Source organism: Schistocerca nitens, chromosome 2 (assembly GCF_023898315.1).
Source record: "Schistocerca nitens isolate TAMUIC-IGC-003100 chromosome 2, iqSchNite1.1, whole genome shotgun sequence".
Classification (NCBI taxonomy): Eukaryota; Metazoa; Arthropoda; class Insecta; order Orthoptera; family Acrididae; genus Schistocerca; species Schistocerca nitens.
The window spans coordinates 662,615,902-662,630,940 of NC_064615.1; the positions used below are offsets into that span (position 1 = coordinate 662,615,902).

The 15,039-nt window shown below is 41.9% G+C and overlaps 1 protein-coding gene across 1 annotated transcript in view; it reads right to left on the reverse strand.

The window, feature by feature from the left end:
* LOC126236773 (phenoloxidase 1-like) overlaps positions 1-14,391 on the reverse strand; it is a 275,588-nt gene extending 261,197 nt beyond the window's left edge. Inside the window, exon 1 of the mRNA XM_049946348.1 lies at positions 14,351-14,391. Coding sequence (XP_049802305.1) covers positions 14,351-14,377 — 27 coding nt within the window. The 5' untranslated portion in view covers positions 14,378-14,391. The remainder of the gene's footprint in view (positions 1-14,350) is intronic.
* Positions 14,392-15,039: the final 648 nt, after the last annotated feature.

Below are 15,039 nucleotides of genomic sequence, written 5' to 3' on the forward strand. Positions count from 1 at the left end.
CCAAACAGGTGAGTATAGAGCGTCCCTTTCTGTCCTGAGGCACATGAGGCGCAGGTTCTGACACGATATGTGATCTTCTTCGTGTACTCACGACAACGTGGTCTGCCGCAGGGAATCCCTCCAAACGGCTGCCGCGTCTGGAGAGCTAGCAGGCTGTCGCGTGTGGGTCGCGTGTCAGTGTCAACGGCCAGCCTCACTTTCGCTTGTGGCCCGGCGAGGGTCCCGCGTAATCCCTCAGGTATAAGGCCCCGTGACTGTCAGCCTGTAGGACCGGATGTGCTCGCCCTTCACGTCAGGTGGGGTGCTGACGCTCTTTTCTTGCAGGTAGCCGCAGACCTCTTGTTCCCGCTCCGGCCGGCCTCCGCATTGCCACGATCCCCGTCATCTGCACAATTCTTACAAAAATCTTATGCCTAACTTTTTCCCATGACCTTCTATGTTATAATAAATTTACATAATGAAACATTGATGGTCTGTCATTTCAGACACTCTTATTTTACTTTTATAGTTATTAATCTATGGCAATCATTATAACATCTAATCTAGACATGGAAATAATTTATTTTGATATATGTGTAGAGACCGATCTCAGTATTGTACGTGGTGTGTGATAACTGATGCTATGTAATGGATGAACAACTAAATGTGCGGGCCCGCACTAATATTACTATTAATTATATAGATCGACAGTAGACATGCTCAAGAATTAACTACCATATGTCAACGATCTACCTTCTATGTCTTCTGAATAAATTATGTTATTATGCAGGCTGAAGTTTTACTGAACTATAAAGACATGCAACTATTCTACGTTCACTCGCCGGTCGTCCCTCCATCTCGGGTCTGTGATTTGATGACCTGAAAAATAACATCCCAACAGGCGCGCGCCAAACACAACACTTGTGGTAGAAAACCCCCACAATATTAATCTAGTTATTGTTAAATCCTCCAGTTTAACTTATCCTAGTAATCGTACCTTTTTTTTTTACCTTATACAATACTCTTACATAATTCCTGTTACGTTGAGATGTCTCGCTGCTCGCCGCTATTGCCGACAGTGATGTGCGCGCCGTACGACATGACCTCCGAGTTATCATTACGCCTCACTGAAACTCCAGAGACTGGGTTAGCCATGGCTATACACGACAATAAATTTATAGTTGCAACTTCCTTCTCTATGTGATGCGGTTTTCGCGATCAAAGCACACCTTTCCAGAAGCAATGTAATACGACCAAGCCAGGACTGGTTCCTGTTGAGGATTCAGTCGCCCAACACACGCCAGCTACACAGTATGTCACGAATATCCAAGTATAAGTCCCTGGTTATTCATCTGTGACAGTCACGAGCAGCACGCTAAATCCCCAACCAGCACATTGGCATGGTAGGCTTTATGCTCGCATTTCTCTCGTCTAGGGCACCATTGGAGTCAAACGCTCACAGGATCACCCCGACTTGCAAGACAACGATGCTGGCGCAGCTCTGCGAAAAACTATACTGCCCATATTCATCCTCGAAATCACGCAATATAGCACAATCTTGCAGTGCACTGACGCGTGCCTGCAAGCATTGGTATGAACGATTCACGAACTGGTTGCGGCCGCTATGGAGCGTAACACGACTTCTCAGAACGCTTCTGAGAGCACGTTCTTGTATGCGCCCGTTTGTGCGACACTCGTCACTCATCTTTATCCCTTAACATGGACACCAGATAGGAAAGGACAAAAACATTGCTCATGGAAAGGTAGTACCTCTTATCGCAAAGACAGAGGAGATCGCGAACATAGACAAAAAAAACGTTAACAGCAGTTAATTCTTATGCAGCGTGTTAATACTTTGACAATCTTAATCTATTAATGCAACGATTATCGTTCCCCGAAGAAAGGTTCATATATTTGTCTATTCTACTATGTACACCACTTAAACTACTATTATTCCACGAACTTCTTTGTGTGAGAGAAGTGGTGGAGTCCTATGGACTAGCGTCAATCCCTTCTTAGACTCCCCCTCCTCTGACGTGCATTAGGATTTGGAGGTCTAATTTCTATCTCCCGGTTCTCCTGTTGTCCTTGATTTCGCTCTCACCAATTACGGTCGCTTTGCCGTTCGTCATTCCTCCTGTCCCAGATTGCTTGTCTAGATTGACCCTGTTCCCTGACGTTTTGGTTTCCGTGTCTCTGGTTTCCATAACCTTGAATAGCGTAACCTTGATTTCCGTAACCCTGGTTTCCTAACTGACCAGTGCGATTATGCGATCTGTTGTCGTCTTCCCTTGCTGGCCCGTGGTATTTGTTATTTTGCGCCTTCTTCCTGTCCTTTGCGTCTTGTTTATCGAAGACTACTTCGAGTTCGCGCAGTAGACTCTTGAATGCATCTATGTCAGATCCACACTTCCCGACAAGTGTCTGTTGATACCTAACTGGCAATTTGGAAAAGCAAAATTTAATGATTTCTCCGTTGCTATATGGACTATCTAAAAACTGATTCTTCTTGAGTAAATCATCAAAAAATTTGGTTGCGCTTCTATGCCCGGACACTTCCAGTTCAGGACAAAATATTATTTCCTCTTTAATCCTGTCTTGCGTTTCCTTTGACCAGTAGGTCCGCAGGAATGCACCAACAAATTCCTGATAAGTCCGACACGTCACTGCCACGCCCCGCATCTTTTCCGCAGCTTGGCCTTCGATGTGTCCACACATGAATTCTAATTTGGCCTGGGTTGGCCATGACGACGGTAATGAATTTGTAAATTGCATCACCCAGCTCTTCGGATGCATCGACCCTCCATTATCTTTGAATTTCTGGAATTTTAGTATCGACAGGAAGTGATTGTGATCAAAATTCTGTCCGATCCTCGCACTGGTGTTGTCACTCGTTTCCGATACTTGCACGTCTGCTGAGTGTCCTGATCTAACTTGCTGATAACTGTGATGTGCTACGTCTGTATCACAGTGAAAGTGGCATTCAGCATTCGCTCTTCTAAGTGGGCTGCAATTATTGGAGCTATTACTCTCTGTTTCTGCGTGTGCATTGTTAGTTCCGCACTCTGTCACTGGGCTAGAGCACGGCGGGCTTTTCCTCGGAGATACAATTCTGTGTACTCCATCATTGGTATCCGAACGCGCAGTGCTCGTGTGCCCGTTTCGTTCTAGTGTTGCTATCCGACTCTCTACTTCTTTCATTCGTTTCGTGATGTTCGTAACCACAATATTACCTTGAGTCTTTAAGAATGCTAGGGATTTTGAGTGGGATTGTGTTGTACGTCGCAAGCGACCTGCGAGTTGAGAAGTTACTTTTGCGATTTTCATTGCCCCTGTTGCTGCCGTTTTGGCTAGGCCTGCTACTTTTTGTGCTACCAATGACATTTGTTTGGCTTCTCCACATTCTTTCTTTATTGTTAGTAATTCCCCACGAATTTTCCCTATATGCGAAATTATTGCCTGAGTGTCCTTCTTACGCTGTTCGTCAGCTTCTTCCTTCTCCTTCTTGCGTTGTTCGTCAGCTTCTTCTTTCTCCTTCTTGCGTTGTTCGTCAGCTTCTTCTTTCTCCTTCTTACGCTGTTCGTCAGCTTATTCTTTCATTGATCGTAGGAAGCTCAGTATTGGGTTAATGTCATCAATTAGATCCTCGTCACACATGGGTGATGTAACTCTGGACACCTGGGCGCTAGAGCTCTGACGTGGCCGAGCTGGCCCCTGTCTGCTCTCGTTCGTTTGATTATAAACTTCTGCTACCGTCTCGACCTGTGTGACTGTCTCTGTTTCATCCTCTACCTCACTATCATAATCACGGCCGCAACGCTGCTCTAAGATCGCGTCCAAATCACCTTCCTCATCAATGACCCTGGCGTCCTGTCCTGCTAAAAATGTGCCCATCTCATCTCCGAACCTATTCCCGTCAGTAAACTGCCCCTTATCCATTATTCTATCCTCTTTTGTTTTAGCTTCGATCGATAATAGTCGTGCCTTACTTCTCGTTATCATTCATGAAAAACAAATTTATCTAGAATGCACAATTAAATTAATCTACTCCATATATTTTTACACATAGACATAAAATTTCAACAACGCTGTTCCAACGCTGTAATCACAAACACAATTTGATGTGGTACAGAAACCGCACACAAATCCGACAAAGTGCGATGTGGTACGGACACCACATCAACGAAACACAAAAAACAATGAACAAAAAAAATATATACACTGAAAACAAAAACTGTAATCATGCGCCGCTACTTAAAAAACTAATCGCGGAACTACAAGAAAAAGAACTAGGGTAATAATCAATAAAAATTAAGCAAAAAAAATTCTGAGTGTCCCTATTAATATTACTGCTTGCTTATAAGAAGATTCCAGGAAAGATCCAATCCTGGCAGGGTCGCCATATTATGCGAGGTGCCAGGGCTAGCAGTGTATTTATCACTAAATTCTACTAGAATCCACATATGTAAATCATGCTCTAAGCCCCCCCTATTCTAACTCCGACTTTTGCTGTTGCACAAGGATAAAAAAAATACGCGAACTGACTCTAATCAACCCTGCTAGTGGAGTAGAAGAGAGTTTGGCACCTGCAATAATTTAATTTGATAAATAAGTTAAATAAACAAAGGTTTCATTAGCATAGTGAGGAATGATAGGGTTGCTCTATCGATTAACAGAATGAAAGTTCTGTCCAAAATAACAATATGATTTATTAAGACTAAACACAGAATAGTAAAAGAAACACAGAAAATATTTATAAAACATCAAATTGGCTCAAATTGGAGATTCATACAAACACTGTAAAGGTGAAGTTGTCCCTAAACTAGATCGTGAGGTTTAAGACGAGGTGGTATGTGGAGCCAATTCCTTGCCACTCAAATCTCAAGAGAGACACACAGCTAACCCAACAGTAATTGCTGCTACTCAAGACAGAACAAAGTTACAAAAAGACGAACAGGCGTGCTCTGCTGAGCTCTGATTATCACCTAGGAAAATCCCTGTCTGCCGGTGCTGCGGACATACATTACCAAACTGTCTTCTTGACTGCCAGGACACGATCTCGCGTACCGGAGCCGTTGGCTGGTTGCTTCGACGTCCTCGACCGAAAGGCGACTGCCGACTACCTAGAGCACCCGTACAGGCCGAACACACAACATTCCCGCCCCCACGACAGTGGCCGTGGTTACGTTCCAATCAGCAACCCGAAAACCGGCGGAAATTCCACTCCATTGCCGGAGCACTACCACTCCACCAATGGAGATTCTTGGCGCCAATTTCTGTGCTGATTTTGCTACGTCACGGAGCTATGCCCTGAGCAAGCCAATCCCAGTTACTATTTTGCAGAAAGCGCGGGAATTTTCCCGCCACAGCTGCCTGGGTACATAAGTCATTCCCACGCCTCGCTGGTAGCCCGCCAGAAAGTGTTTTCGCTAAGTTTCTGCGAAGTAACGGAACCTCTAGCCCAGCCGCTACTTCCGGCCTCTGCGGGCGTGCCTCTTGACAATGTCGGCGTCTGGAAAGCATTCACTCGACCCCTCACACCTGTCGGCTTACCCTTTCAAAGTCAGAAGAGCCCGCCTGTCACTGGACCACCCGGGTGACGAGAGACGCTGCGTGGGAAGTCCGCGTGTGAAGGAATAGCAACTTCCCACCGCATGCAACTAGAGAGGAGAATCGTAAGATAGAAATATGAGAGGGGGCTCATGCCACCTCTCAACACCGTTGGGTGGCTTGCGGAGTATAAATGTAGATGTCGATGTAGATGAAAAGGTAATTTCCGGTGTACCCCAAGGAAGTGTGATAGGACCGTTACTGATTACAGTATATATAAATGATCTAGTAGAAAGCGTTGCATGCTCTCTAAGGTTGTTTGCAGATGATGCGGTTGTCTATAACAAAGTAGCAACGCCAGCAGCTAGTAACTATTTGTAGAATGACCTCCAGAGAATTGATGAATGGTGCAAGCTCTGGCAGTTGACTCTGAGCGTAAATAAATCTAACATAATGCGCACACACACAGGAAAAGAAATCCACTACTGTATAGGTACGCTATTGATGACAAACCGCTGCAAACAGTACCTGCTGTAAAATATCTAGGAGTAACTATCCAGAGCGACCTTAAGTAGAATGACAACATGAAACAAATAGTAGGAAAAGTAGATGCCAGATGTAGATTCATAGGAAGAATATTAAGGAGATATAACTCGTCCACAGAGGAAGTGGATTATAAGGCACTTGTTCGACCGATTCTTGAGTATTGTTTATATCTGGGATCACTACCAGGTAGGACTGACAGAAGAGATAAAGAAGACCCAACAAAGAGCGGAACTTTTCGCGATGTGATCATTTAGTCGGCACGAGAACGTGACAGACTCCATTGGTAGTTTCTCCAACAGAGGCGTTATTCACCACGGAGAGTCGTGAGGGGTAGCCGCGCGGTCTAGGGCGCCTTATCACTGTCTGCGTGGCTACCCCTGTAGGAGGTTCGAGCCCTCCCTCGGGCATGGGTGTGTGTGTTGTCCTTAGCATAAGATAGTTTAAGCAGTGTGTAAAATTAGGGACCGATGACCTCGGCAGTTTGGTCCCATAAGGCCTTACCACAAATTTCCAAATTCACCATGGAGAAATTTATTATTGGCATTTAGAGAGAGCACTTTCCAAGAAGAGTCGGACAATATGTTACTCAGCCCCCCCCCCCCCCCCCGCCAACACCGCCACACACACACATACATCTCGCGTAATGACCATGAGGAGAAAATTCGATAAATTAGAGCCAATACAGAGGCTTACTGACAATCATTCTTTCCACGCACTATTCGCAAGTGGAACAGGGTTGGAGGGCTCACTTAGTGGTACGAAAAGTACCCTCCGCCACACACCCTTAGCTGGCTTGCGGAGTATGATACAGATATAGAAATTAGATAGTTTACAGCATAATTCGTTTGTAGTCGGATTGTCGGAAGCGAGGAGACGCCACTGCTTGCTTCCACTGTGACTCCAGGTTTAGTCACTTCACTTCCTGTAATGTGTCAGATGCGTATGAAATACATACCTGCCTAAGCCACTATTATCCCTGATGTTTCAAGTTCCAGATATGCACGTCTGCAGGGTAACACAGAAAAATGGGCACATTTCAACAATACAATAAAACTAGAAGTGATGAAAGAAAGAAATTGCATTCATAGTAATTGAAACCTTGCAACTTTGCCACTTACGAAACATTGATATCATTTATCATTTTTTAAAAAAAATACGTCCATTTATATGGCGTGCTCTTGTATGAATACATTTGTGAAATCTGCTGTTAATTCTCCTCATTGAACGCTGCAAGATCTCAGCTGGGATACTGTGAATTAAATCCCGAATTCTCTGTTTTAACTCATCCAGGATTCTTGGTCAAGTCTTGTAGACTTTGCTCTTGAGGTAGCCCCACAAGAAAATATTACAAACGGATAAATCTGGCCTTCTAGGGGACCAGGGAATGTTACCAAATCGTGATATCACACGGTTGCCAAAAAATTCTCGCACATATGCCATTGACTGCCGTGCAATGTGTGATGTCGCTCTGTCCTGTTGAAACCAGGCTTCTTGAACGTTTCGAAAGTTGTTCAATGCAAGTATAACGAAAGGTCTAACATCTCCATGTAACAATTGGCATTGATAGTTTTTGTGTTTCCCTGTTCATTTGCGAAAAAATATGGTACGATAATCCTAAGTGATGAAACACCGCACAATAATGTCACTTTACTGGGTGTAAAGGGCGCTCATGAACGTCATTAGGATTTGTATTTGCCCAGTAAGGGTGGTTTTGTTTATTTACATAACCTGTGAGACGAAAATGTGCCTCATCTGACATCCACAACTTGTTTAGAAATTGTAATTGTTAATTTTTGTTATCATTTGTTGACAGAATCTTAATCGAAACCGGTAACCGTTGTTCAAAAAAAAAAAAAATGGTTCAAATGGGTCTGAGCACTATGGGACTTAACATCTGAGGTCATCAGTCCCCTAGAACTTAGAACTACTTAAACCTAACTAACCTAAGGACATCACACACAACCATGCCCGAGGCAGGATTCGAACCTGCGACCGTAGCGGTCGCGCGGTTCCAGACTGAAGCGCCTAGAACCGCTCGGCCACACCGGCCGGAGGTAATCGTTGCCCTTCAATTGTTGCATCATCTGTAGTTTGTATGGATGAAATTTTAAATCAAAATGAAGAATTCTGTGAAATTTGTCCTGGGACATTCCACCCACTGCTGCTTGCTTACGAATTGAACGCCTTGGGCTCCGTAAGATACTCGCGTCCAACATCAATGTTCGCTGGAGAACACACATTTCTTGGTCGTCCTGTTGCTTTCTTCTTGAGGGCAGATCCAGTCTCTTCAAAGTTATTAATCCGACATTTTATCGCGTGTTTCGACGGAATGGGATCATGACGTCCTAAATTATAAAACGGCGATACTTCCTCTGCACCGCTACCAAACTATCATTGTTTTTAAAACCATTTTTATGGTTACTATACGCTGCTGTCCATTACACTGATCCATGATTACTGAAATGGCGGACTGTTTACTCGCTAACTGTCACTAACCTGCAGTGCTGCCACCTGCACATGGCTGCCACTACTCATTTCAGACATTCCCGTTATTCTGTGTTACTCTGTACTTCCTAGCTCGGTTCTCCACCAAGTGACTCCTAGCTCGCGTCTTCGTCAACTGATGAAGTTACTCCTTGTCTCCACTTTCGTTTAATTTCGGTACAAAAGACACAGATTCTGGTGGATTATGAGCCTAGCTTCATGGCGTTTTTTGAGTTTTTCGAATGGTGCATCGTGATTCGTTGGCTTGCGAAGTGTTGACAGCCAAGAGTGGCTGAGTCCAGTTTACTTGATATTGTTAGCGGCCATTAAACGAACCGTCTGCTTTTCTTGGTCGAGGATTAGGTGTGGGCGTTTGGCATCAACCGGACTGGCGCACTTCGCCAGCCTATTTAGAAAGCACTGCCCCCTTTACCTCTGTACTGTGTTGGCAATTTAGAGATGGAAAAGGCCGTTCTTTGCAGATATCACAAGTGCACACTCACTGGAACAAACTAGCTCTTTTTCAGGCCTCGCCATTAACCAGTCGTTCATAAAATAAGTAATAGGTAGTCACCATGCCTTTTTAGGTCACTGTAGCTATACTTTTATCTGATTTAATAATATTTTGAAAGATCATAGGAAGCGAAGTAATAAATTTATGTTACGTCCCTGGTAGTTCTGAGATTTAAATGTTCTATATTTTGTCGGCAATAAAAATTCAAAATATTACAACAAAACCCTGAATATTTTTTGTCAAGTCGGATATTTATAATGTAAGACTGATTCTATTTACGTTTTCATACTTCTATTGGGGACAAAATACAATATTAAAATTACAGCATAATTATAACCGATTTAAGTTCCTGCAGTCGGTGTTTATAACCAGTATTACAATGTAAGTACTCAAGAATGAAAAATTAATCAACATTATGATATATAAATAAAAATTGTAGCAAGCGTTCAATCAATGGAGCGTAAAAAGCGATCTGCATAAAATATTAAAAGTCAGTAGAACAGTTCTGATCGCAAGAGAAGTTTATGTTGGCAACCGGTTTCAGTCTATAATTTAGATCATCTTCAGGCCTTAAGAACTGCAGTACTTGAGCAGTACATATTCAAAAGGATTTAGTACAAAGAGATTGTAATATGGCTAAAAAAAATCTAAAATAAAAGCTACAACAACAAGAAAGTACAACGTTATGCCTATGATGGCGGCAGGTGGCGGTAAATGGAACAAAAACAACAAAAGCACAACGTCAACTGCTGAATAAGGCAGTATAACTCGAGAATACGCACTGTACGCACTGCCCATTCCACACAGCATTACATCATTGACAACCAGTCATGTACTTCTTACGTGACGTATGCTACATTGAATGGTGTAGTCGAATTTAGAAAAAGGTGAATATAGAAATACATGCAAGAATTACATACATATAGGTTCACAATAAATCCCATCATAATTAATTTAAAGTAAAGAAACGAAATAACAGGCATGATTAGATCGTTTTAATATGTAGACTGCCATGTATGGGCATTTGCATGAACTTGACGAAAGAAGTCGTAGCAGAGATGGCTATATTCGATTACCATAGCAATGGATTGCCGGCATCTAAAGTTTCGCTTCTGCGAGGCCCACCACAGACGCCATGGTAGAGGACAGAGCGCTTAAAAGGCAGTAGCTCTCCGATGGCTCCGAAGTCGAGCGCCGTGTTTCAGTTTTGATGGACTATTGTAGTGGGGGAACTGACTGCCACGATTCGGCGTCCAGTGGTGAGAATAAACCATTGACGTACATCACTCGCATGGACTGTACACTACAGCCAAAGACCCCGTTACCCAAACAGCCACCCCTGCTGCGACTACTTTCAACGAGTTCATACAAATATCCATAGAGGATAGTGTGCACACAAAAACGATCAGGTCTATCGATTGTTCATATGATTTTGAAACACAACCCTGTTGGTTTTTGAATATATTTGAACACATTTTAAGTTGACTTCTGAACGAATTATAACATGATTTTTGAATGCGTTCATATCATACGTGATGTCTGTTCCACGGGAGTCCCCGTCGCATATAGAAATTAAAACCTTTCCGCAAATGAAAGGGAACGAGGCTAAACGAGCTGAGCCGAATAAACCCGAACTGGTGAATGCCAATCGCAGTTTTTTTTTTTTTTATGGGGTTGATTGGGTGTGCAGATGATGAGCGTTGTTATACGTAGTAGCTAAATCCACACATTCAGACAACCACAGTGGAAATAAACGACTAACAGGAATAACAAATAAGAAAAATAACGTATTATCTTCTCGGTGAATCCAGGAGAATGAAATTTTTAGAGAAAATTTTTTAAAGATCGCTACACTACTAAGGGCCAGTTGTACAGTCCCCGGTTAGCAGTCGCTTAATTCTATTCTCGGAACAGCGCAGAAAACGAGTTGTAAGTACACATAATAACTCCTAACCGGAGAATAAATGCTGGATAACTCAACCGCAGATTCTGGCAGGGTTAGTGCAGTTAAACGGAAAATAAGTTTTGACAATGGCAGGAATAGTTACAGAATTAGTGATGACAAGATTGTTTGTTAGAAGGAGAAAGGAGAAGAAACGGGAGCATTTATTACTTTTTTATCTCATGTTTCAGAAACTGGAGTATATGAATGAAAATTGAAACTGTTTCCTAACATTTTTTTTCTTGTAGTAGGCCTAATAGGCATTTGATATTGGTACTTCATGATTTATGCTCTGTCGTATTATTTATGTAAATGAGGTAGATAAAAATGACCACATGTGCCAAAACAATTCCCTAGTGAACATGAATCGGTCTATCAACAGTGTAAAACTTGAACAGAAGGTAAACGAAGATTGTAGAGCAAGTTGTACAAGTGGCGTTTCCTTGCGTTTATGCTTGCGCAATGCACAGTACATTGCAAATTAGACGTCCAATAGCGTAAAATATTTTAGCCAAGCGGAATCACAAAAAAGCGGGACATTTGAGTGTCCTTCCCAAAAAATTTCGGGACGACGGTACATTATGGGAAAAAAAGAGACTGTCCTAGGAAAAACCGGACGAATGGACATCCTAAAGAGCCGGCCGCGGTGGTCGAGCGGTTCTAGGCGCTTCAGTCCGGAACCGCGCGACTGCTACGGTCGCAGGTTCGAATCCTGCCTCGGGCATGGATGTGTGTGATGTCCTTAGGTTAGTCAGGTTTAAGTAGTTCTAAGTTCTAGGGGTCTGATGACCTCAGAATTCAAGTCCCATAGTACCCAGAGCCATTTTTTTTTTTGTATCATAGCGATAAATCTTGTTTTTAGGAATGTAGTTGAATGATGGATTTAAGATACCAGAAATAAGTTTTTTCAGACTTCTGTAGCGTAGTGCAAACCTGGTGAACCATTTGAAAAAAATTAAAAAAACAAAGCAACCGTCTGAAAATCTGTTTTACTAGTAGATTTGGGTCAATTACTGTCCAAAAATGATTTTTGAGAGGAAAACAATGAGCATCTTCTATTTTGAGATCGTTATGAAAATGTTACAAAATAATACTGTTGAATATGATAAAATAAGTTGCCCAGATGCAGAAAAAAATGACATCAGGCAAATTTAGTGCAGCACCTTACAAATTAGATAATGTTTCAATACGGTACTCAAAAGTCATTGAAAAGATGCGTACGAAAGCCTGTGTTGCAAGCCAATGAATAAGCTGCAAACCTCAAATTCTAATATGACTAATAAAGAGCTTACTCGAAACACCGTACTGAAGAATTTTTGTAATTAAATAGCACGAAAGGAAAGTGGGATAAAGTTCGAAAAATGCAATTTATTTAAAGAGAAAAAAATGTTCAAAAATTTAATCACTGTCGGACTCATCAATATTATCATCATCGAAATCAGTCTCCATGATACTACAAATTTCGTTATTTCTTGTCCTGGAAACCACAGTTAGTGATAATCACTCATTTCTTTATAAGAATCTTACAGTGAAATTCATATCATCTATACCTTTTGTGGACGTTGTTTTTTCGTCTGAAATAACGTCCCTCACTTCTGCAATTGGCTACTATAGAATCACGACAAATCGTAACATCAAATTCAAGTTGAAAAGTAACATTACAGGGTATTATAAACCGACAAGAAGAGCTGCATACATATAGGTGATGTATAAACAGATCAACTGCATACTAGTGTTTGGCACTAGCACTGTGTTCCACACTACTATGCAGTTGACATGTTTATACATCACCTATTTGTATGCAGCTCTTCTTGTCGGTTTCTGATACCTTGTAATGTTATTTTTCAACATGAACCTGATTGGTGTATTATTGCCAATCAATGTGTCGAAAATCTGACTGGTGTATTTTTGGCAATGAATGTGTCAATAGCTGCATTCCTATGTTCCCATTTTCGTAATGTGTAACAAGTTTTTGTTCGCGTTTGCAACCGAAACCTATAGTATACTAACAGAACCAAACAGCTTTGTGTTATCAATTTGTGAAACATATTTGCGCTATTGTCAACTGCCTGAAGAAAATGTTCATTATTACTTTTTTCGTTGTTTTACCTGCACGTGAATTCTTTTAAGACGCTCAATAGATTCCCTATATCAAAAGTATATCTGCCAGATCTGTGAAAGTCTTTTGGCATCATGTAGAATTTTTCAGCACTATCAATGGCCTTTTTTTCTCTTGCCATAGAATGCGAATTTGTAATCGCGGCCGATCATAGCATGAAGAGCAAAAAAAGAGTTTCCTAGAGCTATCCGATTGTTTCACACAGACGTGAAATATCAGTGTAAACCAACGAGAGCATTCATCCAAATCTTTAAGGAGCTTTTTACAGATATATTCCCAACCATTATAATTATAATGTCAGTGTTGACTTTGTTAACAACGTTGACAAACATGGCAAACAATATTAATATCTGCCTCCTCGCGTTTTTGGCAAATCTGATTTTCATTAATTATTTGAGTAACAGTGCCATATTCATCCAATATTCATAGCATATGTCGTGTTTAATATGTATTGTTTTGTTCGCGATACATGCACCATGTCTTGTTTTGAGCAATTATTAATTAAAAATTCGACCAGAGAGAGCTTCTTTAAATTTTATATTTTTCAATTTTCTGCGAAATCCGAATGTAACTTGTTGCGGTCGTGAGATGTGAATAGTGGGAGAAGAGCTTAGCAAATAAAATCAGTTCCCAACATAGCAGGGTAAAAAGCTCTGGAACGTTGTTTTCGTTTTTAGAAGTATAGGTGGCATCGAAAATGCCTGGAAACCAACATTTTCGCAATGAAATGACGGAAACTATCTCCATTTTTAACATCACACTTATTCTGATAACAGGATCTCTTTTTTAACACAGCAGAAATGGACTCTCGTGGAGCTATTTTTGTTTGTTACTACCTTCCTAGTCGTTTTCAGGATAATCTGCTCTAACAATTTTGTGCAGTTTTGACCGTAAAACGGTGGGGCATGGTGTTAGTTGTGGGCTCTCGTACTATGAAAGTAAGACGATGACATTACATCCGAATACGCTTATATGTTTTTATTTTATGATTTTGTGTGCTTTTGAAGTTATAGTGCAGCGTTAACGCAGACAGCTAGATGATGGAAGCTTGACTCCCAAAACGTGTTAGTGAGGATTACTTGTATAACATTAGTGCTAGTATGCTAAATTTATTGTGACTATTATCTTCACAATTACAACGTCCGGCCCAGCAGATGGATAACATTAGGAAATAAGATAGCCTACGTTCTAACACACTGGTCGAACCGTTACTTACTTTTAGTCCACGGAGCTTGTATGGCATCGCGCAGTCCACGAAGCTCGCATGGCAGCGCGTAGTCACCTAATTGTCAGTGCTCCTGTGCCATTAGACAGTGCCCTGCAGCAACCCAGCAGCTTTCAGCAGCCTCTCAGACAGAAACATCCGCGACTGAGTGTTGGTATTGTTAGCGACCGAATAATGTATCAGCCTAAACTTTTAATTTAAATTACCGTGCACTAGTGAATAAATGCTAATTGGTTTTGACCACTGCGGAAGTTGTTTCAGTCGGATTTTGACTGCTTAGTAGTGCTTTATTCAATGAACAGAGGATTTTGCATTAATGAAAGTCGCGAAAGTGAGCACTAACTAAAGTTATACATTCACATTAAACACAATTGGGGACAGTCACTACCACTGTCATTTACTTCTGTTCATGGCTAAGCTGATACACTATGTGTTCAAAAGTATCCAGATACCTGGCTGAAAATGACTTACAAGTTCGTGGCGCCCTCCATTGGTAATAATGGAATCAATATGGTGTTGGCCCACCCTTAGCCTTGAAGACAGCTTCCACTCTCGCAGGCATACGTTCAATCAGGTGCTGGAAGGTTTCTTGGGGAATGGCAGCCCATTCTTCACGGAGTGCTGCACTGAGGAGACATATCGATGTCGGTCGGTGAGGCTTGGCACGAAGTCGGCGTTCC